General features: G+C 29.9%; 1 protein-coding gene across 2 annotated transcripts in view; it reads right to left on the reverse strand.

Moving 5' to 3' along the window:
• The window catches only part of LOC118195994 (serine/threonine-protein phosphatase 2B catalytic subunit 3-like), a 92,955-nt gene that overhangs the window by 55,510 nt on the left and 10,913 nt on the right, over positions 1–26,532 (reverse strand). For both annotated transcript variants that reach the window (XM_085821786.1, XM_085821787.1), the window contains 3 exons: positions 17,131–17,334; positions 8,994–9,118; positions 2,052–2,163 (listed from right to left, as the gene is read on the reverse strand). In XM_085821786.1, the coding sequence (XP_085677912.1) occupies positions 2,052–2,163; positions 8,994–9,118; positions 17,131–17,334 (441 nt within the window). The remainder of the gene's footprint in view (positions 1–2,051; positions 2,164–8,993; positions 9,119–17,130; positions 17,335–26,532) is intronic.

The raw sequence follows: 26,532 nt of genomic DNA on the forward strand, positions 1-26,532 counted from the left end.
AAAACAATAAAACCAGCTATTGCAAAACCTGAAAATGCAAAATGTTAAAAACAACTTGTAGAAAAATTGCCTAATTAATAATTTTTGCTGATTCCTTTTCAAAATAAGGTAACAGATTTTGGTTCCCCAAAAGAAAATAAATTAAGTTAGAGGTTCAAAATAACATCATTTGGACATTATTTTTGGATCTAACTAATGCTGCAAAATTGAAATTCTGAAATGATCAATATCATTGTTAAGCAGGGATGTGTGCAAAAATCTCATAAAATGTCCTTTTAAATTAAATTAAAAATTTTCATTCAATTGTGGAAGAAACAAAACTCACATGTCAAATTATATAAATCTATGCCTTTCTACCATGGCTCCACACAAAACAGACACAAATGAGCTATTTCTTTCCTACAAGCAACTAATATTCAACTTATTAGGCATTTTTGCCCTCCTTTCTGTATGCCTTCATGGCATACAGAAAGTAACATTTGTAACAGTAGCACACACAGCACCTATTCGAGAGGTCCTGGTTCAAGTTCCGGTGAGGGCATTGCTCATTTTTTCAGGATTTTAAAAAAATCCTAATTTTTCTACAGTGCCACCCAAACTAAAAGCTGGTGGATGATGATTCTTCACCACTAAGATTTTGAAATTGGGTTCTCTAATCTCCAGTCGCCCTTTAAAAGGGGATGTATATAAGGCATTTTCTCCCTCTTTTCTAAATGCCTTCGTGGTGTAATTGTAGAACACACAGCAATTATTCGAGAGGTTCTGGTGCGAGTCCCAGCGAGTGCATTCCTCATTTCTTCAGTTTACTGACATAAAAAAAAAATCCTAATGACTCTACAAACTAAAATAATTTTATATTTTGGCTCATGCATCGAGTTATTAATTCAAACAATCTATATCCTATTTCAAAGACAAAAGTCAGAAAATAGCTTTCTTCATCTAATAAATATTTTTACATTTTTCTCTCTTCCCGACACCAGTTGTAACGTTATTTTTTTCCTTCACGCTCGTACGGGGTTCGTAGATTTGGAGTGAATAACGACGACACTTGATGAAGTATCGAATCACATTTTATTTAGCCAATATTAATCAGGACAGCTCCAATAACACTTTTTACAGTCGTAAAAAATCTACTATAAACATGCTGGAACAATCAGCGAGACAGCCTTCACACTGTCAGGCAATAACAGTGGAGATAGCTTCACTGCAAAACACCAGAGTACAGCTTTCGACTCTCCTTCGTCGTTCTCGGAACTCCACATACACTCGAGACTCTCCACACTACAACTCGCGATGCAATCGACGACACACAGAGCATGGCTCTTGACTCTTCGATTCAGTCATTCCCGGAGCTCAACATGCTCTCTCGATGATGCACTAACAGACTCCTTCGGTGCACTCGACGACCCACTCGGCACTCGCTGCCCGGCTGTCAACTCGATCGACTCTGCAGAGATTGTCTCGCTAGACGAGACACACTCACTCTCGATACTACTGACTGCAGACCATCAGGGTTTATATAGCTTTCGGCTTGTGTTTGAGAACATTCTGGGCTAAACCAGCAAGAATTCGTTCCAAAAGGTTCTCCATCCGTCCATGGTATATCGCCAATTTTATCACCAAATGTCTCCAAATGGGCGATTTCTCACCAAATGTGGCAATCCTGCCTTTCTTTGCCATTTTATGGCAACACCAAAACTACCGTGCGGGGAAGCCATCTCACCACACCTGTACATTTTGTAACAATATGTTTTTAGATGAAAAATCTTTTTTTTTCCACGTATGTGTTTATTAGCTAATTAATAATCAGTTTTATTTGAATTTTTTATTAAAATGCTTCTTTTAAAACAGTGATATGACAAATTCAGTTTAATTTTTTTTCTCTCTAAGTAACTCAGTACTTATACAGTTTCAAATAAATGCAGAAGCCCATAACTTCTTTTTTAGTGATTTGTTTCACATCAATTCCAAATTAGGAAATTAACAAACACAATAAAAAATTCAATAAACAATTTTTAAAAAAAATATTTGAAATAGAAAATTATACTTACATTCTGTTTTAAAGGTGAAATATTCTGTTAAGTGCCTGCACTCGTGATTTCCTCTTAATAAAAATACTGTGGTTGGATGATTCAACTTCAGCGACCAAAGATATAGAACACACTGAAATAAAAGATTTATTTACTAGACTTGAATTACATAATTATATCGTTCAGCCTTTTATAAGTTCAAATACACTAATCCGAAAGCATAAAAAATGCATTTAGCATGCATATATATGCAATGAAATATAAAGGTACGGCATCAAATTATGCAGATATCCTTATACACTAACTTAAACTTTTATAAGGAAAACTAATATAAATCCCACTAACAGCATTCGCAAACATAATAAAATTAAAAATGGGCAGGGGGGAAAAACCGATATTTTTCTGTAAAAGGGTATTTTTTCTCCTTTCATTTTGTATAAAATTGAAAAACACTTAATTTCACTGATGTAATAAACAGAGCAATTATTATAATAACTAAGAAAAAATTGAACTTGTAAGAAAATTTCAAAAAGTAAAATATGATTTAGGCAACAAATAAAAATAATAGGAAAACTTATTCAAAAAATAAATTTTCTCACTGGAAACTAATAAAAATTATACACTGTCAAGAACAAGATCAATGCAATGAGAATAACATAACAGCACACTATTCAAAAATAGCACTTTATTATAATAATAGATTAAAATTTGAAATGAACTAAACATGATAATCAAATTCTTTCCATTTATAAACTAGCAATAGCTGCCAGAGTTCGTTTCTAATGTATTTCTCCTCCCATAGTTTTTTGGCACCAGGTTCTAAAAGTTTAAAAATATTTGCATAATTTTCCCCTTCTTCTATGTGTTTAGAGAACAACAGGCTTCCCCAAAATGGATTCATCCACACAGTGACTGTTTTTATTTTACTAACAAAACAAACCCTCACAAACTACGGTAAAGGTCAACCCTTACAACTCTTTTCTTCTAACTGTTAAATTTTAAGTCAACATAATACAACCGACCCATCAAATCAAAGCAAACATGAGCAGACATTCAACCTATGATTTTGCTGAGTCAGTTGTACATTTACTTTCTGTAAATATTTATGTATGACCTATGGAGGAACACAGAAAACAATAAGAGCAGGTGAGATTGAAATTACTGAAAAGAATTGAAGCTACCTTATTAGATACAGTAATATTGACCTTACAATTTATTCTAACTGGAATGTGGGTTTCTTCTAAAGAAATAATATTGTGAAAGTTACCAGTAGTTTATCCCCGATAACTTTTCATTTATGTTCATATTCTAACTGTATCCTTTGGATATTAAATGTTTTGCATAATCCCCCCCCTGGATTGTAAACAATAAAATATGTAAAAATGGGGAGGAAATATGGTATTTCTGTATACAGAAATTAAGAGCTTTTAGGGACCATTAATGGAAAAAATTAAGAACCTAACAGCAAATTTGAACTGAATAAATTAAAGCAATTATCTATGCAAGCAACTTCACCTTTAAAATACTATTCTAAGAATAAAACATAAGTATATGCAAGATGCATTATGCATAATATACTTCAACAAAATTCCTTAAATGCTCATATTTTATACTTAAAATAGTAACATATATACATATATTTTAAGGGAGATTTACATTTTCACAGTTAAAAAGTTCTTTCATTCATGTTTATTTTATTCAATGAAAAATATTCATTAAAAAGTACTACTAAAATCAGAACTGAAAGAAATTTTGCAGTTCAAAGTAACAGATAACTCCATATATAATTTATTACAGTAAAGCTACAAAATATAAATCTATATCATTCATGTACCTTAATGTGAAAATTTCCCAAACATTTTAGCTAATTTATATCCATTTCCTTTTCTATAAAACCTTATCCAATTTCACTTACTTTAAAAAACAAGTCAACGTTTCTGTTGGTCTTTGCTTTATATGCAAATTTGTTAATATCTTCAATTATATCCCTTTGAAAAATAGTTTTCTTTTGATTTGTATAACTAAATTCTTTTCCAATAATGTCTCTTTTTATCTTTGAATTTTCAGATTTAGTTAAATATTTTTGTTGTTCTAAAAATCTGAATAGATTTAGAATCCACAAAAAAAGTTCCCATTCTTATTTTTGTATATCAATATTAGGAATAACTCCAGAAAACTTTCAGAAATGACATATGGTGCACTGAAGTATATAATATGAAGGTTTTAATTATCAACCTTCAATGTGTTTATTAAAATAGAATTTTTTCCCACAGATGCCTGTCTGAGTGACTAGATTATAATCATTTTCATAATTTTCCCATCCTGTGCCTAGTGAAAAGAGCAAAAATACAGGAGAGAGAAGAAAAATGTCATGAGAAAGACTTTGGAAATCAAAATAGAAATTTAAATAAATTTGTTTTCCAGCTTTTTCTAGAAATTCTCTAAATACTAAGAGAAAAATCATCATAAGCTTCCTGTAAAATGTGTTTATAGTGTGTTAATGCAACCTGTCTAAATTTAAATTGTGAAATCACAAAATTAGTTAGCACATCATGGAACCTTTTCTAGGTATAAGTATGGGTCTGCAGCACTTTGATAGTAATGTTCTCCCCCCAAAAACACTCTTATGTGAAAATCTGGTGTGCCTCAACTGCATAAGATTGTTTGGATGCTCACTAAAGGTCCTATTTAGGTGAAAAAGGGCCTCATCTCCTCACAGAATTCTCCAAAGTAAAGCAATGTCGATCTCTATCCTGGCAAGGAACGTCAGAGCAAATACCACCCATTTATAATTATTGTGTTTTAATTCCTGCATTTCATCTTGAATGATTAGAAGTGGAGAACTTTTCTCTAGATTTTCAATATTGTTGAAAAATTTAAATCCAGTTGTTGCACTACCACCAGCAATGGTTCCATGGGTATCATTAACAACTGTAGTTGTGACATTAGTAATTTTCAGATTCATTGATTACAATGTTTGAAAGCATGATCTTTATGAAAATCACACGTTTGCCTTCTTGAAGGTCACACTTTCAGCACAATACATTGAAGCATAGCCATCGGGACAAGGTTAAGACTTTTTTTTTTTCTTAAATGTAAACAGACTGCTTGTTGTTTTGGCAAATTCTTGTTGATAACACCTATCTTAAAAGACTGCATGAAAAGGCAATCCAGCAACCTGAAATTTTCATTATGGGGCGGCTGATTTTTCTTTGTGGTTTACAAGGCCAATTCGAGATAGCTCTGTTATAAGCCATGTGCTTTGAGTTCTATATTCATCCAAAATTTTAAATCATACTCAGAATGGCAGTCCTAGAAGAAAGATAGAAAATTCAAAGCAGCAAAATTAAAGACCATTTGGTGAGTTCATGCAAAATGAAGGACTTTTAAGGAACAAAAATCGCTTTCAAACAACCTGAGGATTTTTAAGAACTCTTGAGGACCATAAAAATGTAGAACTATTTAACCCCTTAACTGCCACAGGTCTATATACAGTACAAAGTTCAAGATAAGGATATCCAATATCAGGAATGATCTAAAATCCGGAAATCAAAGGCCACTACCAACTTTTCAAAAATATTTTATTATATATATATATATATATATATACATATATATATTTTGTCTGGTGTATTTGCATCCACATTTAATCCCCCCCTCACGCATAATAAAACATGTGGAGAGTCCTGATTCTCAATTCCACTTCGGCATTAAATAAAATACCTCGTTATTGAAGAAACAATCATTTTAGCATAAATTTGTATGATCAATAATTTGGCTCTAGCTTCTGATCATACATCTCAAACCGAAGCATTCTACGAATACATCCTTGATTTTACAACTACTAATATTTTATACCCCTGATGCCAACTTGGTGAATCATTATTTATTATATTTTGCTTTCATTATCCCATGTTTATCAACACATGACTACTTGAATAATGACTTGTGGAGTTGACTTATCATTTTTTTTTTTTTTTTACATTAGTAATTAAGAAACAGCATGGTAACCTTTTGTGTTGACATTATGCTTGCCAATGATTACAGATTTAAGTTAAATGCGCTTAAGAAATGTTGACAGGAAAAATTTAACAAAAACTTCTTTCCATATGCTAAGTAGATTTTGCTAATGATCCTCATAAACCAAAAGATTACATTTAGTGCTATTTGAATTAATAACTGATTTGTTATTCACATAAACCCAGAACCAGCGGCAGAGTTCATATGGCTGCACTGGGCACCAGAATTTAGGGAAGACAAAGGGAGGCACTTGGTAGGAGAATTTAAGAGCCACAGAGTTTGCATCAGGCACCGGCCCTCAAATAGCCTTAAGTATCTGTGGGGATTTATTTATTCAGGATTCAGATAAGAGTTAAACATGTGCAAGAAACAGGCATAAGTATAATAAATAACTACATTAATTTAATTCAGGCTTAATTGTCTCAGTGCACGATAGAAGCAGGATAAAATTTAGCAGAACAACTTGTCTTTAGTTGCCAATCTCATAATACATAGCCAAATATGTATAGTGAATGATAGCTAAATTTTATGATGATAGCCATGAATCCGAAGATTTTCCCTGAAGGTTTTCAGATATCGCAAACCAAATGTAAAATTTTCCAATTAGCAGATTTTGTAAAGAAATGTGGAGAAACGGTAATAAATGAAGATGATATAAAAGAAGTTTTCCACTGTGATGACAATGCTCCTCAATCATCAATCAATTACAGGATGGCGAAATCTGTAGTATGATTCTAGATCCAGAAAATACTGTTACAGACAGAGTGACAGAGAGACGAAAAATTTTCGATTGACAAGTTAGTTGGAATTCTAGACATAGCAATTAAAAGACTTCAACAATGGAACTTTGTAACTGAATAAGAAATTATGTCTGTCTATAGAATTAAAGAGAAAGTATTAGCACAAAAAACAAAACAACTTGAAAGAAATGTTTAATAAAGTAAAAACATAAATATTAAGCTTTTTTTATACCCTTTAGATCATAAATGTTTCATTATTTCATAAATCATGATTTCATATTTTTAATTTTATTATTTCTACTTGCCATCTTACTAGATTTAAACTGATGATCTAATACCCAGAAAAATCCCAAATCCGGAATTGTGAAGTCCCGATAAATCCGGATCTAAGACTTTGTACTGTATACGCCTTGCTCGGCTGATGCATTAACCGCCCCGAGCATATGTATAAGCCCTTCCGAAATGCTTGCTTTACACTGCTACCAGTAAAATTATTCGCAAAGCTTTAGAATGCAACATAACAATGACTTTGAAGAGTAAGCAAAGGAGAATACTATTTCAGAGAAGATGGGGGGAGGAATTAGAAAGAGGGATGTTTCTGAAATGGTGAAAATAATGACTGCATGATTATTGCTTATGTTTCTGTTTGAGTAAAACATAGTTTTTTTATTCTGTGTCTTCCGTTTTCATTTGCTGTTTGGAGAAAGTGGTGGTGAAAGTAATGACTGCGTGGTTATTGCTCGTGTTTCTGTTTGAGTAAAATGTATTCTTTTTATTCTGTGTCTCCCGTTTTCATTTACTATTTATAGTAGGTGCCAAAAATAAAGAACGATGTACCAGATGTTTCAAATCCACTTATCTTTTTGAAATTATTTTTTTATTAACTGCTGTCCTTCATATTGTTACTGAAACTAACCATTTTGCAGACCAGTATATGAACCAACATGCTGCAAAAGAAAAATCAAGAACAAAATCAAGGCATTCAACCAATTCAAAAGAAATCTATGTTTTTTTACATATACTGATTTTACAAGGTATAAAACTGAAACCTGATATTACATGTTACTGGTCTAAAAATAAATTGATCGAAACTCCATTTTGGGGATCTTTTTTACAATACATCATTTTTATTATCCTTTTACTCTAAACATTAAATTTTGTATTTTCAGTTTTATTTTTTTAAATTCTTTATTTTGTGAAAGTAAACAGGTTTCAGACAGCAAAACTTGCACTTATTTCCCTCAAACACATCGCATAACTATGTGCCCCTGTGTAAAAAAACGGCGACACTAGCGCGTGTATCTTGTCCGTTTTCCACGGCAGTTAAGGGGTTAAACAGAAAATTTCTAATATGCAAGCAAGCATGTAAATAGATATTTAAGCATTATTTTATTGTAGTATTGAATACACATCATATTATACAATATAAAGGGCATTAAATCCAATTATTTTCATCTGCGTACTCAATTCTAATACACAATAATCCACTTTTCAAGCCTAATTGTTATGGTACATCATATTAAGTACTGTTTATCAATAAATTACATCATTTTCACTTCACACTTATTTAAACTCTTTCAGATACAAAGTGATGATATTTATAATGGAAATGCAACCAATACTAAAAGAAAAACATTAGTATACATTAAGTGTGATAGAAAAAAATTCAAATAACAATTTTTTATAATTTACTATCCTAAAAAGAAACATCTTTTTTAACAATGTTAATTTAGCAAGCATGAAAACTAAATGATTATTTATATAGATATAATATGGATACTTTTTTGGTCATATAACATATAATCTAGTAAAAATAGTTTACAATTAAAAAAAAAAAAAAAACCCACAAAAATATGTTGCAGGAGCATAACAGAAAAGTAAAAATATATGTTCCATGAATACTTACAATTAACATAAAATTTATGTATGATTTAGACAAAAGGGCAGAGGCTGATATATTATACTAAAACTTATGAAAAAATTAATATTTAGAACACAAAAATTTAATGCTATCTATAACTAGACCATATGTCTATACGAACGGAAGAAAATAATTACAGTATAATACCTCAATTAGAATAATATAATACAGGATGTGTTAAAGGAACATTACTTATCAGTTCTTACTCTACAAGTAATAAACTGTATAATAAACTGAATGTAGGGAAAAAAAAAAAAAACTAATAATGTACTGGACACAAACCTCTATGCTGAAGTATCCTCTATCAACATAATCACCCAAAAATAAATACTTAGTTGTTGCAGGAGGTCCCCCAACTTCAAAGAGTTTCATCAAGTCAAAAAATTGACCATGTATATCACCACATACTGAAATAAGATACAATAAAATAACTAATTACACATTCACTTTTAAAAGCACTCACACACACACACACACACACACACACACACACAAAAAAAAAAAAAAAAAAAAAAAAAAAGAGGGCTAATGCAATAATTCATACTGAGGAAAAAATTATTTTACAACACATTAACAAGTTCTATTTTAGACTCCATCTGCAACAAAATTGACAAAAATTATGAATAAATTTGATTTACTTTTTTACTAATGCTAAGGAAAATCTTATGCTAATCATAAAGATTGATGAATATTATGCAATATATACATATAGTGAGAGAGAATTGTACATTTAACTGTAGAAATAATTTTGAAAACAAGATACATTCACATTCATTAAATTGTAAGCACTGGAGGAAGAAGGGAAGGAGAAATGTGAAGCAATTGGAAATTCAACTACCAAAGAAAATTAACATTTATTTTAAATTATGCATTTTTATATTCAGTTCAGTGTACTAAATTTCGTGTACTGCAGATAGAATTACTGAAATTCTACTGCAAATAGAACTAAAAAAAAACTTAATTATTTTAATAATTAAAAAAATCTGATGTGTACACCACATGACTTCCTTGTATGGAATATTAAATTATACGCATTTTTTCTTGCATTTTGTTTAAACTTATTGGATTTAATTATATCTACTTCGCCGACAGCGCATAAACCACAATAGAATAAGTGCATTGTTTAAAATTCACTCTATTTGTTTACCACTCTGGCGCTAGCGACACTCTGGCGCTAGGTTCACTTAACAGTATTATATTTTGTTTATACTATAACTCAGAATGCACAAAATTTGTATCATTTAAAGAATTATCTAATCGTTGCCACATGTTCTATTCAAGTACTATAATAAAGCTAGAAAGATGTATAAAAGAAATTAAGCAAACAAAACAAAAAAGAAACAGTTTTTCACAGACGACTGAGTATTTCTCATTCAATTAATTCAGTTCTCACTTCGCAACAAGGCAAAAATACATAAAAACTCAAAATATCTCTACTGAAAATTACTAATTATTAAAAATTAAGTAAATCTTAAACACTTATTTCCTCAAAAACTTCCAGACAGGATTAAGAATGATTTAAATCGCAATAATAAATGAAGGCGTTTATCTTTGTTGTTGCGAAGCTACGTTTCTCTAGACTGGCAACAAATTCACTACTCAACTGTTTCAAATGTAAACAAGCAGTCGCCGCTTTTTCAGATGGCCCAGACTTTCCTTTCCCCATCGATGACGAATAGCTGATAGCTTTGCACTTTGTAATCGATTACGAAGTCTCGATACTTTGTTTACGTTTTATGCGGAATTGTGGTAAGGTTGTATGTGGAAAATCTTGCGGAATTGATAAGGGCCGCTCTTCATATTTAATTTTTTTTTTCTTGCTGTATACGAGAGTGGACGCAATACGAATAAATCTCTATGCTACAGTCAATTATTTCCATTATTTGAATTAATTCATCGTGAGAACTTTAAAAGTCTTAATAAATAGAAACTTACTCATATTGCTGATACAAAAGTATTGATATGTTTTGTTCAGTTCTCTTGTTAATAAAAAACAGAAATTGTGCATGTAATGACAGTAAAAAATAGCGAAAATTTATATATGTCTGTATTGTTGTCTAAGTAGTAATAATGCATGATTATAAAATAAATATTAGAATCTACTGAAGTAATAACCATAATTACATATGTTAGAACACAAGAATCTAAATTTTTATTTATTTTAGTGATCTGTATTTTTTTTTTTTTTTAATTATGTTCACAGATACTAATTCAGAAGACAAACAACAAAAATCAGCGTTATATTTACATAATTTCCACAGTCAATAGTGGTATTAAGGATTTGGTTTTCTGTGGAAATTTTGTAAATATAACGCTGATTTTTGTTGTTTGTCTTCTGAATTAGTATTTATTCGGCGTGTTATTGTGTCTTAATTATGTTCACAGAGTTCTATTTTAAGTTTCCTCCAGACAGCAGAGATGCGTGTCGTAAATTTTGTACTGAAAAACACAAAATTATGTTCAAAGAAAAGAAATTCATAAATTCTGCATTGCCTAGGATTGCTAGTTAAAAAAATCATGTTTTCCATTTCTCCACATCGAAAAATTATACAGGGAGGGGAGACACCACTTCATTTGACATTTGATGTTTTATATTAATAAAAATCCCATAGTTTTAACCATTGAGTCTAATTTTAATCCCTTTTCATTGTTAGCTTTTAAGGAAATTTGCTTCTTATTTGCATTTTGGTCTCTCTCTGTCAATAGTGGTATTAAGGATTTGGTTTTTATCATTTAACCAAACTCTCCAGTTTCTTCTGTTGCTTCTCTTTCCTTACACCCAGTGTGCATGCCGTGCTGAATGCCTTATTTCAGATTCAAAATGTATTGACAGAGAACAGTATCAGGACGACAAAAGTGCTAATTTAACAACATAAATAACATTGGCATCAATTATCCTCTCCCTAAGACAACCACTTCCGTAGAAAAAACCGATACCCAAAGGCTAATTCCATCATAATAACTTATCTTTTACCCGGTCATTATTCAGCGAAACCTTTCTATTTGAAAATTCTGTGATTATCCTTTGTAATAAAGGCCCAAGATACAACCTCCACCACCTGCGAAATGCATAGCTCTCTTTGTACAGGATCTCTGTGGCTGTTACTAGAAGGCACTAAATAGGCTTTCTTATTCTCTGTTTGTTATTAAGCGTGTGATATATTTTTGTGCATGTGTACTTGATAATGTTTACATATATATATATATATATATATTGTTTACCATTGGAAATAAAAATATATGCATTACAAATCTGAGTTATTAAGCACATTAAGGCTGTTTACACCTTTTGTTCCAGAACAGATATTCAAATTAAATACATTAGGCAATTTGTGTTTATTTACATTTGTTTCAATAATAATGTTTTTGTTGGCATTAATTTCTCTAATGGTTGTTTAAGGCCATTTTTTATCCATTCATTTATTGAAATATTTACATTTATTACTTTTTTTTTTCATTAGATAATCCAAGAATTTTATATATGGTACAATTTATGGTATAGGCTTGTATATATGCAATATGAATATTTTTTTTTAGTTTTCCAGAAGAAAAAAAATTCTTATCTTCTATTTGTGATCTTATTATCGGATTGTGTTATAAAGTATTTCTCTTGCCTTCGTAGCATGTCTACATGATCAGCACACTCCCCACATATTCGAGAGGTCCATGGTTCGAGTCGCGGGGAGGGCATTGCTCGTTTTTCACGTCTCTCAGCTTTTAAAAAAAAAAAAAAAAAAAAAAAAAAAAAAAAAACCTAATGTCTCTACAGTGTCTTCTTTAAAATAAACAATCTGATGGAAAGAAAATATTTTGGTGATTAAAACTTTTTAAATCACTGCTGTTTACATCTACATTTCTTTTTTTCACATAATTTGAAGTTTACAAATAGTTTGAAGGTTTTCAAACTATGTTTCAGAGAAATTTTAGATCTCATGCAGCTCCTCTGGGGCATCTGCAAGTCAAAATCAAAATTTAAAACTATTTTTAATATCACTGGACATACTTAAAGAAATATTTTTTATTCTATTGTTATTGTTACAAAAATAATATTAAGCAGATTTGTTTTTTATGATTAAAATTATAATGAAATAATGATTTTCTTTTCACTTTCTGCATAAAATCCACAAATTTTGTATTTCAATTCTTTTTTAACATTTATTTTTCTGAGGACGGAAATGCTTCTCTGGAAAAAATTACAATTTTAGAGTTTTTTCTGATTTCACATATTTGAAGACAGTTGGATAGAAAAGCCACAATTTTTGAAATCGATGAATAAATACAGCGCTGGCTTTTGTTATGTTTTATGCATTTAATAAATTTCCGCCCGACTGTTTATTCTTTAATTCTACCTAACACAATCAATCAATACTTGTTTCTAATATAGAATTTTAGCATCAATTCTACACAATAACATGAGTAATCTTTTTTAATTGAATTTTATCATTATTAACAAAATACTCTGGCATATGAACTGAGAATTTTTTCCTTGACTTTTATCTTTCAATACTTTAGGAAGTGGTCATTGATTTACATCTATAATAAAAGAAATGAATGCCTGTATGAGTTTTAACATATTGTTAAAACTCATACAGGCATTGATTTTAACATATTGTTAAAAATGCAATAAACCTTAGCTCCTTTGTTCCATGAATAATGTTAAACTCCCTGTTAAGTATTTTCTTAGCATCTTCTATGTAACAGTATAGACTCCATGATTATTCCTTAAAATTAGAAGTATCAGAAATAGATGCAAATATGTATTGTCTTCTGCATTAACTTACAAAAATAAAAGTGTGAATATCTGAATGGAATTATATAGAAAGAGCTACACGACACTACGTTTTCATGATGATCATTCTACTATACTGGAAATATTAAATCAAACAATAAGTGCAGGAAAAGATTCAGTAAGATGATATACTCTCTTCTGAAACAATACATTTGACTGTAGTTGTTCCATATGATATTTCTATACAACATTCCAAAATCTTGGTAAATAACTTTGTAAACCAAGTTTACAGTGTAAAAAAAGTAGTGGGAAAATGTTGTAGTCATGTAACTGGGCTACCATACATAAAAATTAAGCAGTGTTAAAAGTGTTTTTATCTTAATTGCCTGTTACAACCAAATAACTAGATATGAGAAAGAACATGCAGTGTCAGTACAGCTAGATGATCCCTTTTACAGAGTTGCTAATTTGAAAACAAGTTAACCTATCAAACTACCCTTCATACTGGTTTGCTTTAGATTCATTTGATAACAAATATGCCATTAAAGTCTGTACCAATCAATCAATAAATCTTGTTACAAGCAAGTTTTTGTTGTCAGGATGCTGTTCATAATTGGTTTTCTTTTGGTGGTATAGCAACAGCGAAGGGAGAAAGATTCTGGGTAATTTAAATTCAACTAACATAGCAAATTCCATTCTTCTGTAACTTTACAATTTGATACAGCATTATTTTTTTAGAATTTTATTCATACTACTATTTCATCCATTGCAGACAAATTCCACAAGTGCATATTTTAAAATTAATTTCACATTTAAAAGAGTATGATTTGTTTATAAATGATTTGTTATTAAAATAAAAATGAGTTATAAAAAATCATTGTAACTTGGACAAATACACACAAAAAAAGGGAAAAAAAAACATACAAAAATGGTGATGCTGCTTATTAAAAACGGAAGAATTCTTATAGGCACATACACATGGTTGACACAGTTTCGTGCATACTGCGAAATTTGTTGTGGTAATATGGTAGCAAAAAAATTTTTTTTTGTCATTTTGTATTAAAATTATTAAGGTGTTGATGGCTATGCTAAGTTACACAAAGCAAGGTAACGTACAGTAAGAGCTATGTCCCTTAGGTAAAGGGATGCCTTTGAGAAGGTATTTCTATGAGAAATTGACTTGTATTCACATAATACATGAGAAGAAACAGGAAAATTCCCATGCAGCTATCCCATTCACCAGTATTTGTACCTGGATCAAACATCCAGTGTTCAGCTATCTTATCTGTTAGTCTACTGGTGCCAGTCAAAATAGACAGTAATGTAATATTATACAAGCTAAGTAGCATTGACTTATACATCACTAAAGAAATAAATACACTTCAGAAAACTTTCCTGTTTTCCAAAACTGTCAACATCTTCATTATTATAACTTCCTGATATTTCAACGCATGTAATTTTATGGTGAACTATTAACTTAAAATAGAATATTTTTTTGAATTGGTTGTGTTTAATTATAAGACTATTTTGAAAAACATTGTTCGTGATAAAACTAAAGAATGAATTTTCTTTACACACTGACTGTTAAATTATTATATTTCAAATCAACAGATTGCAATTATACAATAAGACAGGATGAAAAATACAGTAGTCATTGAGGCAATTGTTGAGTTTCTGAAGAAACAACAAAAATTTTCAAATCTAACACAGTATACCCTGTTTAATGTTTAATATAGTATGGAAGGTTTTGTAAAGCATCAGCTATTTAAAAAAAAAAAAAAAAAAAAAAGCATGCAATAGCTGACAATGAAACCAAATAAAAATCAAACAGAACTCTATTACAGGTTATGCAACAAAATTAATGAATATAAACATCTATAATCATTTTTTTTTTTTTTTTTTTTTTTTTTTTTTTAAACTTGGACCGGATCTTGAAACATCAACTAGATCTTAGGCAATAAAATTAATAAAAATTTATGTTGATAAGTACTTAAGAACAAAATGGCCAAACTTTCAACTAGATAACCAAATCAAGCATTTGCATTCTAGAGGATTTTATTTACTTCACATACATACATACATTATCTTTACATTTACTTTCATAACTCGCATCATACATAACATACTCTTATCATCGAATGATTATGATTTTCTATAGTAGTAAGCAAATTTTTTTAACAGTTTCTACTTCGTGTCTGCAAAGTATTCCTTTAAATTGCAAGATTTCGCGATATTCATTTTCCTTCTGACAAAGTTCATACATGAATCCAAACATCAAAACCTTCGCAATCGATAAACAACGACCATTCCATTATTGATGACAAAGGTCTGCCTATCGCTAGTAAAAGGAAAGTCTGGGCCATCTGAAAAAGCGCCGACCTAAACAAGCAATGGCCGCCATCAAAATAGGCTTAGCGGCACTTAAACAACTTTTAAATTGTTGATAATTCTAAAAATATTGCATACAGATTTACTAAAGGCATAAAACCCTTAACCGGAAGATAAAAACAACATAATTCAATCATTTTTAAAGAAAAAAATGTACAATTTACAAACATATGAGTAAAGAAACTGAGATCACTGAGCCAGGTAACAGAGTGGATATATTTATAAATATATTTATATACGTTTGGCGCGGCTGATTGAAACCAAAATACAAGGTGCACATCTACATGTCATAGTAGTCCTATACACAAAATTTCAACGTTCTCTGAGTCTACTCGTTTTTGAGTTATGCGAGATATGTATGTACGTACGTACATACGCCATGAAAAATTCTCTTCAGAATTCATTTTAAAGCAGTTTTTTAGGAGGAAAAGAGTCTTTTATTCTGTCCTTACGTACAGATATCACGCAAAAAATCATTAAATTGCTTTCGAAAGCGGTCAAAGTGAATATTTTCGTTGAAATATGCTGCCTGAAGCTTTTCGCGATTACAATACTTCCTTTTTATTTCGTACAAGGAAGTAAAAACACTAATTTGACAGCTTAAATACTGGAAAGTGATACACACCTGCATAACTTATTTAGACTTTTTCAAGAATTTGCATTTCTATTATGATTAGTCACCTAAGGTTCATCTAGTTTTATAAGTACACTAAACGTTCTGATCATATCTGATAGTCTCTGGAAACCCAATAAACCTTTCTATTTGAAACCTGCACCACGCTAAAATTTTGCTTTTTAGCCCCTATTAGTCTTGAAATGGTCTTTTGCATTGAATCACTATAAACAGCTGAATCACTTTTCAAATTATTGCCAGCAAATATTCTTGCCCAGTATTATATTTAAAGACATTAAATAATACAGAATCTGCATGAATGTATGCATATTCCTCACATTGTGAAAAAACAACTAATTTAAATATAAATCATAACTCTACAAAACAACTAATTTAAATCTAAATTATAACCTCTATTTAATAAAACATTCCTACTGTAACAAAAATTCATCAAACAATTATAAATGAAAGTTTTGCAAAAGTTCACATTTTGAATATCAGAAGGGGTAAAATGAATACATGTATGAAAAATTAACAAAATCAGCATTACTATTTCTTACATTAAAAGAAGTGAATACTAATAATTTGCATTATCAGACTAAACTTATTGCTTAATTTTATTCACAAACTGCAACTTTAAAGAAAAGAATCTAACACTTTTGAGGAAGGAAAAAGAAAAAAAAAATTACCTGTGACGGGTGCTTCTATATCTATCATTGTTTTCTCAGATCGTAACAAGGCTGCTCCCTCATTGATAATTTTTAAAGCACAAGATTCTTCTAATCTTCCTTCTAATACAAAATGTTGTTTTAGGACATCCATACGAGGCTTTCCTGTTTTGGAATCAAAAACCTCACTTGTACTCAGCTTGTGACTGGGCGGAAATGGAACACCTGTAATATAAATCGTTTTTAAGTTTAGAGAAAATCATTACAATAGACATTCAATTAATCACAATAATACTGGGAAAGGATTCACTCAAAATCACAGTATTCAAAATACCAATTATACATTACAGATTATGTGAAATTAAATTATATACTTTTGGATAAAAAATATTCCTAAATACATTAACATCATCTGCTATCAGTGCTGTTATCCCTTCCAACATTATTGAAATTTTGCTTTATTCTGATAGTTTGTTAAAGCAGTTTTTTTCATCATTTCATGAAAAATGAACTTAATTGTTTTTTGGTCATTGCAACCTGATTAACTAGAAATATATTTTCATGTTTAAAGGAAAAACTAGTGTGATAAGAAGGAATACAGATTCAACTACTTATCTACTGAATTCAGTTGGGCATTTTCTGTTTTTTTAATATAATTTTTCCTGGTATGTTCACAAATGAGAAAAGGTACATAAATTTAGGCCACATATACTATTTCATTGGATTTGTACTGCAAAATTTATAAATTTGTATGCATTCATTAGAATTGCTTACATTTTAATGAGAATCCAGTAAGTAACAAAATGGAATAATTTAAAATTTTTAACTTTGGTTAAATGTATAAATTTGAACTTAATACAGTTTGAACCAAAAAATTTAACAAGAATCAAAGTAGCCTAAACTTATCTCTTTACAGCAAATAACATATAACATATTTTTAACCAAAACAATTATTTTAGATATAATTTTTTCTTAAAAAGGAATAAATATGTAACTTAATAATTACAAAAAATAATTATATATATGTGTGTGTGTAATGATTCCGGGAACATAGAAGAGGCCTCAGCTCGCAGTCGTCATGGCTGAGAGTGAAGGCTTACAAATGAAGACAACAAAACATGAATTTTATGAATTTCCAGTCTTTGTTTCCACACATATAAAATCATCTCCATAGATGATTATCCAATCATAATGAAATCTGAGACATTTTTATGATTTAATTATAACGAAATATAATAAATTACTATTTACATTGATTCTTAAAATGGTTAGAGTAGATTGAAAGGTGCCGCTTGTTCTATCGTGAAGTTGTTTAATTTTATCGCCAAGTTGTTGTTTCATTTATGGTAACCAGAGTAGTTGAATGTTATGGAAACCTTATTATGATGTAATCAGTTGTATGATTGTGGTAAATTTTTTATGATGAGAAAAGATTTGTAACGGCTTGTGGTGTGTGTTGGTTAAGAAGTACATTGCTTGTTTTGTGGTTTAGATGGCAGAATGGCTGAATGTGGTAAGATTAATTTGAAGTTTCTGTACAATTTGAAACAAAAGTGGAAAAGAGCATTAATTGACTGGTGCATTAATGAAGGTTTACTTAGTAGCCATTATAAGTGTCCTCCTGTTTGTAGGGAAAAAATGTGTATGTTCGAACGTTAAGATAGTTCAGATGGCTTTGAATGGGTTTGTCCCAAAAAAGCTTCATGCAAGAAATGCTACTGACAGTCCGGCACTACGAAGGATTAGGAAGTTTTTGGATGCTGTTAAGGAATTTTGTGTGACACAGAAATTTCTAAATAAGGTAAGTGGATATTTGCCTTGTGCAGTGCTTAGATGCATAAGATGAATTTCCTTTTTTATGTTATTTTATTGTTTATTTAAAATGTAGTTTATAGATATTATGCATTTTTTGTTTGGCTCTACTGTAGAATTGGATGCTCCTTTGACTTTTTAAGTGAAAATAGATCGATGTGTACAAGGATAAAGTCAAAGGAGTGCGCAATGACAAATTTGTGCAATTCTCTGATGATTTTTTTAAAGTGAAAATAGGTCGATGTATACATGGATAAAGTCAAGGGAGTGTGCAATGTTAAGTTTGTGCAATTTTCTGATGTTTTTTTAAGTGAAAATAGGTTGATGTGTACATGGATACCCAGTTTGTACAATTTTTTTACTTGTTATTTTGTCTTTGTGTAGTGGCGATGTTTGGCGCAAAAATCGCTGCTACATAAAGCAAAAATAATAAGTCAAAGAATTGCACAAACTCGGTATCCATGTACCGCGAAAAATTGGCAATTTTCGCCAAGGGGCACCCATAAATATATTTTTACCCTTAAAATTAAACGGGAAAGCAAAGCGAGGAGATATTAGCAAGGTGGAAGCTAGCAGAAGAAGTAATAAGCTGCCAGGGGTATTTATACTACGGTTGATGTAAAAGTACTGCTAATAGATGATTGGTCAGTTAGTAGAATTATATAACGTTGAAAGATCTCAAATTTTTTAGAACAGATGAATTTAGTGGAAGAGCACCAAATTTAGAACGTTAATTTTGAGGTCCCCAATTATTTTTTTAAAGCAGCTATCGTATTTTGTTATATGTTACATATATATATGTATGTGTGTGTGTAAGATATAACTGATAATAGATGTGTAAGATATGTAAACTGAGGATGATGGTTCGGTAAAGACCTGTGAAAATTGAAAACAAAATGCTGATTTTTAGTGTTTGACCTCTAAATTAATACCTGTCCGGTGTGTTATTGCATCTTAATTAGAGGACTAGTTCTCTTACTTTATCAAGATTTGGTATAGTTTGTCATAAAGGGAAAAAGCATGCATGTTTTGCATTTTAATTATATTTAGTGAAACTGGTAAACATATTTTGTTTTAAAAATTCTTAATCTTTTCTGTGTATTACTGAGTGCATATCTGAAAAGTTCAGAACTATCGCATCCACCCAACCATCACAAGAATCACTGGACAAATCGCTATGTCGCTGAAAAAAAGCAACCCGTAATTTTACGAAATGTATTTTATCTGGCAACCCACTAATGGTCATGCATGTAGTTTTGTAACAAATTATAATGCAACAGTAGAGTTTGCCTGCTAATGGAAAAGAGAGCATTGCATTGAATGTATATCAAACGATGCTTTTACAAATAATCAAACTATACAGAAATGTACTGTTAAAAACTGCCAGCAAAATGCTCAAATCAGACATCTGGCTAGCATTATTTATCTCCTTTGTTACATCATAACAGAAATCTTGCAGCTCAAAAGTAGTTTATGAACTGTTTCTTAGGTGATTACAATAATAGTTTCCTCTGAATAAGTGCAATTCTCTGATGCTTTTTAAAATTAAAACAGGTCAAGCGCAGTGTCAAATTGCTCTGCAATATTAAGAATTTTGCAATTTTTTAAGTTAAAACAGACCAAGAAAATAGAAAGTTAAACGTTTCATTATGGATGTTTCTTGAGCTTTTAATTTTATTAATTTCTTGCTGTTTTACATAACTTTCAGCATGCTGCTTCATTTTTTAAAAAAAAGGGTAGTGAAATGCTTGGCGAAAAATTAGTCATCAACATGTCGACTTTGCGGAAAAACTGGATAGATAACGCAATAGTACGGAAAAGTATATTAAAAATTTATAATTTTATTTGCAGGCTCAACTGGATCCAATCACATCATCTGCGTGTAAATTTTCACTACAGCAGTAAAAGTCAAATTTTGCTTTGAAAAACATAACATTTTTATTTTACACTGTAATACTCATAAGTGAAATAATAACTGTAAAATTGACAAAGTAGGAAAAGAAGTGTAATAAGTAAAGGACCTTTTTGTAATAAGTAAAAGACATTGTAATAAGTAAAGGAAGTGTAATAAGTCCACCGTTTTTGGAAAGACTGCCACTATCTGTTAAAAAAAAAAAAAAATGTTATGCGAGCCACTTCCAATTTTTCCAACATACTCAAAATTTAAAAAGATGCAAAATTTTTTCTTTATAGACTGAATATGGGATTTTTTAGCAAATAGCAATTTTTTATGCAAGTAGAGGATATTTAAAAAACAATATAATAATAAAACAAACATACAGACAAGAGTTTTATTGTTAATAAACATTTTTAAAGGTTCACTCAGCTAGGTTATGTATAAAATAAAACTGAAACATTTGAAACATTTCATTCTAAATAATTATTAAACAGCCAGTACTTAATGCGATTTTTGAAAATGCAGTTTTTTTACCAAGTCATCTATCTATATTAGGATTAATTCTTGAAGATGCTAACAAAATTAGATGTTTTAGGTGCATATCAGTTAACTTTGAATGATATTTTGATTTTATATGTTCATAATAGAAAACATTTGTTCATGAAAATATGTTGATCCAAACCTACAACAAGATCTGAAATCCACATCATGTAAACTTGGAAAATTGCTTGTTGGTACAAATTTCCAAAATTCAATATAATTTGAATCAGTTGCAGATGAAATAAGTTCCTTATATTTGCTTTTCAGAGTAGTATGTGCTGTAGGTCAACAATTTTGATTTTGGTTTCATTTGGGTAACAATTAACGTCCTGCAGAGAAACAGAATTATTATATTTATTCTAATGTGTTTTATGTGTGTATCTATTGATTGAATTGATACATATATCATATCATTATTTTTTCAAATCTTTTAATTTTGCAATAAGTCTTTGCATGCGACTGGTAAAACTCCAGCGTGCCACACCGTGGCACGTGCGCTGCAGGTTGGCAATTCCTGCTTTAATATTACATATCGCAAAAGCTTAAGTTATTACAATACATAATCCTGGAAACAAACCCTTGCTGAAAATCATAAGGGATGTCAAGAACTCGTTTCTTTCATTTTCCTTTCAGTCTACTTTTATCTTTCTAGCATGGGTACTTACATATTATCCCATCAATCATCAAAGCTGGCAGAGATCCAAACAAAGTTTTGACTATGGAATTCTAAACACAATGACAAACAAAGTTTTGACTATGGAATTCCAAAGTTCTTATGGAATTCTAAAGACAGTGATGCCTCTTTATTAATAAACAATAAACTAATAAACAATCAGTATTCAACAGATTTCATTTCTGCACTTTGTAAAAAGACTTTCGTCAATTTATACTATTTTGTTAAACACTGCAATTTTATAAGAAAATCTGCTTAGAATACGATTATATCTTACTTTCCACTGATAATTTTTGCAATCTTTTACTGATTTGTTGGCTATATACAGCTGACCATATGGTATCACTAATAAACTCCTTTTTTTATGACAAGATTCCATAACATTGAAAAAAATCCACTAATGAACATTGCACTGCTTAATAACAGTTTTCTCACTGACACGATGATATGCAAAAGCTATAATATGCAATATTCAGTTATTTAAAAGTGAAAATTTAATACAATTAGATGAAAACAGGGCAACATAAAAGATCTGCTCATTTTAATAGAAAACATTTTAAGTAGATAAAATACAGGAGATGTTAAGGAAATAAATAACACTTTTACTTTCTAGTCTAATTATAATTTTTCTTAAATAACATATTTAAAAATGTTACTACAAGAATAATCTCGCAAAAATTAATGGTTTGACTTTTTAAATTAAAATTATTTTTTTAATTAAAATTTTTAAAGTATTAAAAAGATAAATATAAATTTGTTAAAATTTCATCGAAAATTAAGTGGAATGAAAGATAAATGCAACTCAGAAGCACTTGGACAGTACAAAATGGAATGAGCTTTAGATTTGGTATCATTATCCTTTTATCCTAAGCCAATTTTGAAATCACAGCCAAACATTTATGATATTTAAATTTACACATACCTCTGAAATTTTTGAATAAAAACTACTTTTTAAAAAAAATTACTGCTCAAAATATTTATTTTAAGAAGATGTGCAAACATTTACAACTTACAAAATTTTCTAAATATTTACAAAATCAAATTTTTAAAATTAAATCTCAGAAAAAAGTCTGAATTTGACCTAAATTTCAAGTTATAAAAGAAACAGCCAAAAATATTTAACTAAAAAAGTGATATTATCAAATATAAAACACATTAAACTAACAATTTTGAGTGCTAATTTTGAAAAAAAAAAAAAAAAAAATCCTCCCTTTTTAGAAAACTTGATAGTTTAGCATAATTTGAAGCACAATCAAACTATGAAAAGAAATTAGAATGTTATTTCAGAAAAATATGGACACACTATATATATAAATGTAACATATACTTGAGTTTTGCTTTCGAGGTATGAAAAATGCAGGCTGAATTTTATCAGTCAGCCCACTATTAAAAATATAGAATTACCCTTCTCTCTGCCCAAAAGGTCTACTGATCTCAAAACATGATTTTGGGTCGTCCACTGTAAATGCATTGTTTTCACTTTTCATTCAAGTCTTACCATTCAGCAACATATAAGACACTTATATTATACAGAATACTTTCAAATTCAATCTGTTCATAATTGATAAATACAAAGTTACTCAAAAGTAATACATGCATTCCTTAAAAATATTATTTTTTTACTTTTTTAATCTGACTGATATTGCTATCAGTATATTTAATTCACCATATATCTCATTAAAAACATTAAATATATTTATAGGATTACATATTTTTACACATTTCAAATACACAGAAGATAGGTTAGCCAAATATCCTATAAAATGTTTTACTACTCCACTTCGACCTCTATTAATAATCTCTACTAATAAATCATATTAAACCTTAAAACTTAAAAGTGTCTTTTTAAGCCAACACTAAAATCTAAACTAAAGTGACCACATTTTCATTTAGACAAAGTTAATTTAGTTATGAAAGCAGACCAATAATTCAAAAAATATATTTTATTGTATACATTCATATACTTGTCTATAAATATACAAAAATATATTTATTATTAATTATTGGTAACTATAAGAATCTTTGTAAAAATCAAAAATTTGAACATTATGATTAAATTTTTTATTTAAAAAAAATTATGATTTTTTCCACGGTCATATTTTTGTTCCAAGTGAATCTTTTGCAATAGATTCGGATCATTTACTTAAATGTCGTGAAATTTCTCACATGAATTTGTCAAATTATATTTTACGCTTAATATAGATTTTAAAGTTTTAATGTTCAAACTGCGTTTTTTTCAGTTGTCCATATTTTAATGATACTAGAAAAAACACTTTCTGTTGTTGCATTTGTTCCTGGAAAAGACAGCGTGTATTCTACAGTTTTCAAAATATTTTGATAAAGAATATTATTCTATTTAAAATGAAGGAATAACTCCGTCAATTGTTTGTCTGTTTGTACATTTGCAGACAACCAACATTTAATTTTTCATCAGTAACGTATCTTCTTACCAATGACACCTCATCAAAAAGATCATTTTCGCAAATATTATTTTTTGGAAAACGGTTACTCATATATTCAAAAGATTTTTTCCACTTATTCCCATAAAATCTCCTTTTTTAATGTCCCTCAGTGAACATTTTGAATATCCTCAAATTGAACTGTCCATTCGTCAAGATATTTCAAACAGTTATTATAAAAATTCTTGATTTCTTTCAGAAAATCTGGTCGTTTAATGGCACCTTGTTCTTCCAACCTAGTGATGTCTTCTCGAATAACTAAAGGAACACAAACGTTATCAATTCTTTCTCGCAATTTTGTTTCTAAATTATTCATTTCATTTCACACTTCTGTAATTTAAACTTTGTCCCCTTCAATAATTTTCACAACCTTGTGAAATAATATAGCTTGGTTGTGGATGAACTGAAGACCTGTGAAAAAAAACAACAGCTGCAATATTCTTGGACATTTATCTTGTGATAAAAAGTATGATTTTAATGGTTCGTATATTTTTAAAATATATTCTACAGCTTGTAAAAGAGCTAGCCATCGTGGTTGGCTGTAACCAAGAATTCTTTTATATTCGATTTCTGTGGTTTCACAAAAATCCTTCAAACTTATATATATATAAATACTAATAAATTTTTGCAATAATATTTTCAACATCCACTGGAAGTAAGTCAAATGCTGTTTGAATAGTATTGTGTAGAATTTGTGCTGCACAACCTACTCAAATAATTTTTTGGTTCAAATGTTCGTTAAGTTTCATAAAAACGTTATTGATGCCTCTTCTAGCTTTTCCACCAAAATTTGCATCAGTGTCAACAATAAAATTATTGCCTCACAATAGGCAATAATTTTATTGTTAAAATTATTCTTTTTTAAAATAATACTTTTTGAATCAAAAATTATTAATGAAGTTTCATCCGGCAGCCGCCCAGACGGTATAGTGTTTAGGGGAGCCTGATTGCGATACCGAAGGGCCTGGGTTCGAATCCTGGAGAAGGCATAATTGTAACTGTCCGTCCCTTCATAGGAGGCAATGGTGGCCTATTAGGTGTCTCCATAATAAAGAGACCACCACATCTGGCCTTAGTATAGATTAATGGACTCTGTTACAAAACTGTAACTGTTCACAATCTGCCATTAAAAAAAAAAAAAAAAAAGTTTCACCCGGCAATGAAACAAAATCTAATATTCTAATTTTAATTCCTGCTTCTGGATCAAACAGTCTAACAATTGTGGGAAATAATTTTAAATCTTTGTGGTTGGAAGCATCATAATGTATGGATATAAATGTGCATTTATTTAATTCTTTCTGCAATTGTGAAAACGAATATGGTGAAAAAACATTACAAATAATTGTTTCTGTTTTTGTCCCTGCACGTGCAAATTTCTTGTCGTACAATGTTTTGATCATTTGCGATGACAATCAATTGAGCAGAAACTTTTATTGTGGTTTATGGTGTGGAAAGCAAATAGCCTTTCAGCTAAAGCTAGCTGTTCCTCCATTACACAACAATGCATATTTCTTGACGAGACATAACAACAATGATCTAACTCGTTACATCGCCTAATTTAGTTTACTCTGCATACATTTTATGTGGTTTTTTGTTATTTCTTTATATTCACTAAAATAATTAATAAATAATAGGTAATATATTTTTACAGTACATTTAAAATAAAAAATGTAGATGTTTTCTAAAAAGCAAGACATTTTAAAAAATCGGCGGGACGCGGGACAGTCCTCCAAAAAGCGGGACGTGTGGTCACTTTAATCTAAACCCTAAACAGAATTTTTTTATATATACAATGAAAACAAATTATAAAAGGAGTTTGATCCCAAATTCTAATCAACTGCTGTTAAAGGTGATATACCTGTGATAAAATACTGAAGAAAATCAATTAAAATTGTACAGTAAGGTTAAATCTGAACAACTGTAATGTAAAATAATGTTATTTTAATAAAAAATAAAAAGTTGTTTGCATGCATGCATTCAAAATACTGCCTGATAAAAAAAATTAAAGCTTAGTATTTGATACATGGAAGTGTGATGTATTT

This window comes from Stegodyphus dumicola, chromosome 8 (genome assembly GCF_044657685.1).
Source record: "Stegodyphus dumicola isolate Sdum_Otavi_A_Nest chromosome 8, ASM4465768v1".
Lineage (NCBI taxonomy): Eukaryota > Metazoa > Arthropoda > Arachnida > Araneae > Eresidae > Stegodyphus > Stegodyphus dumicola.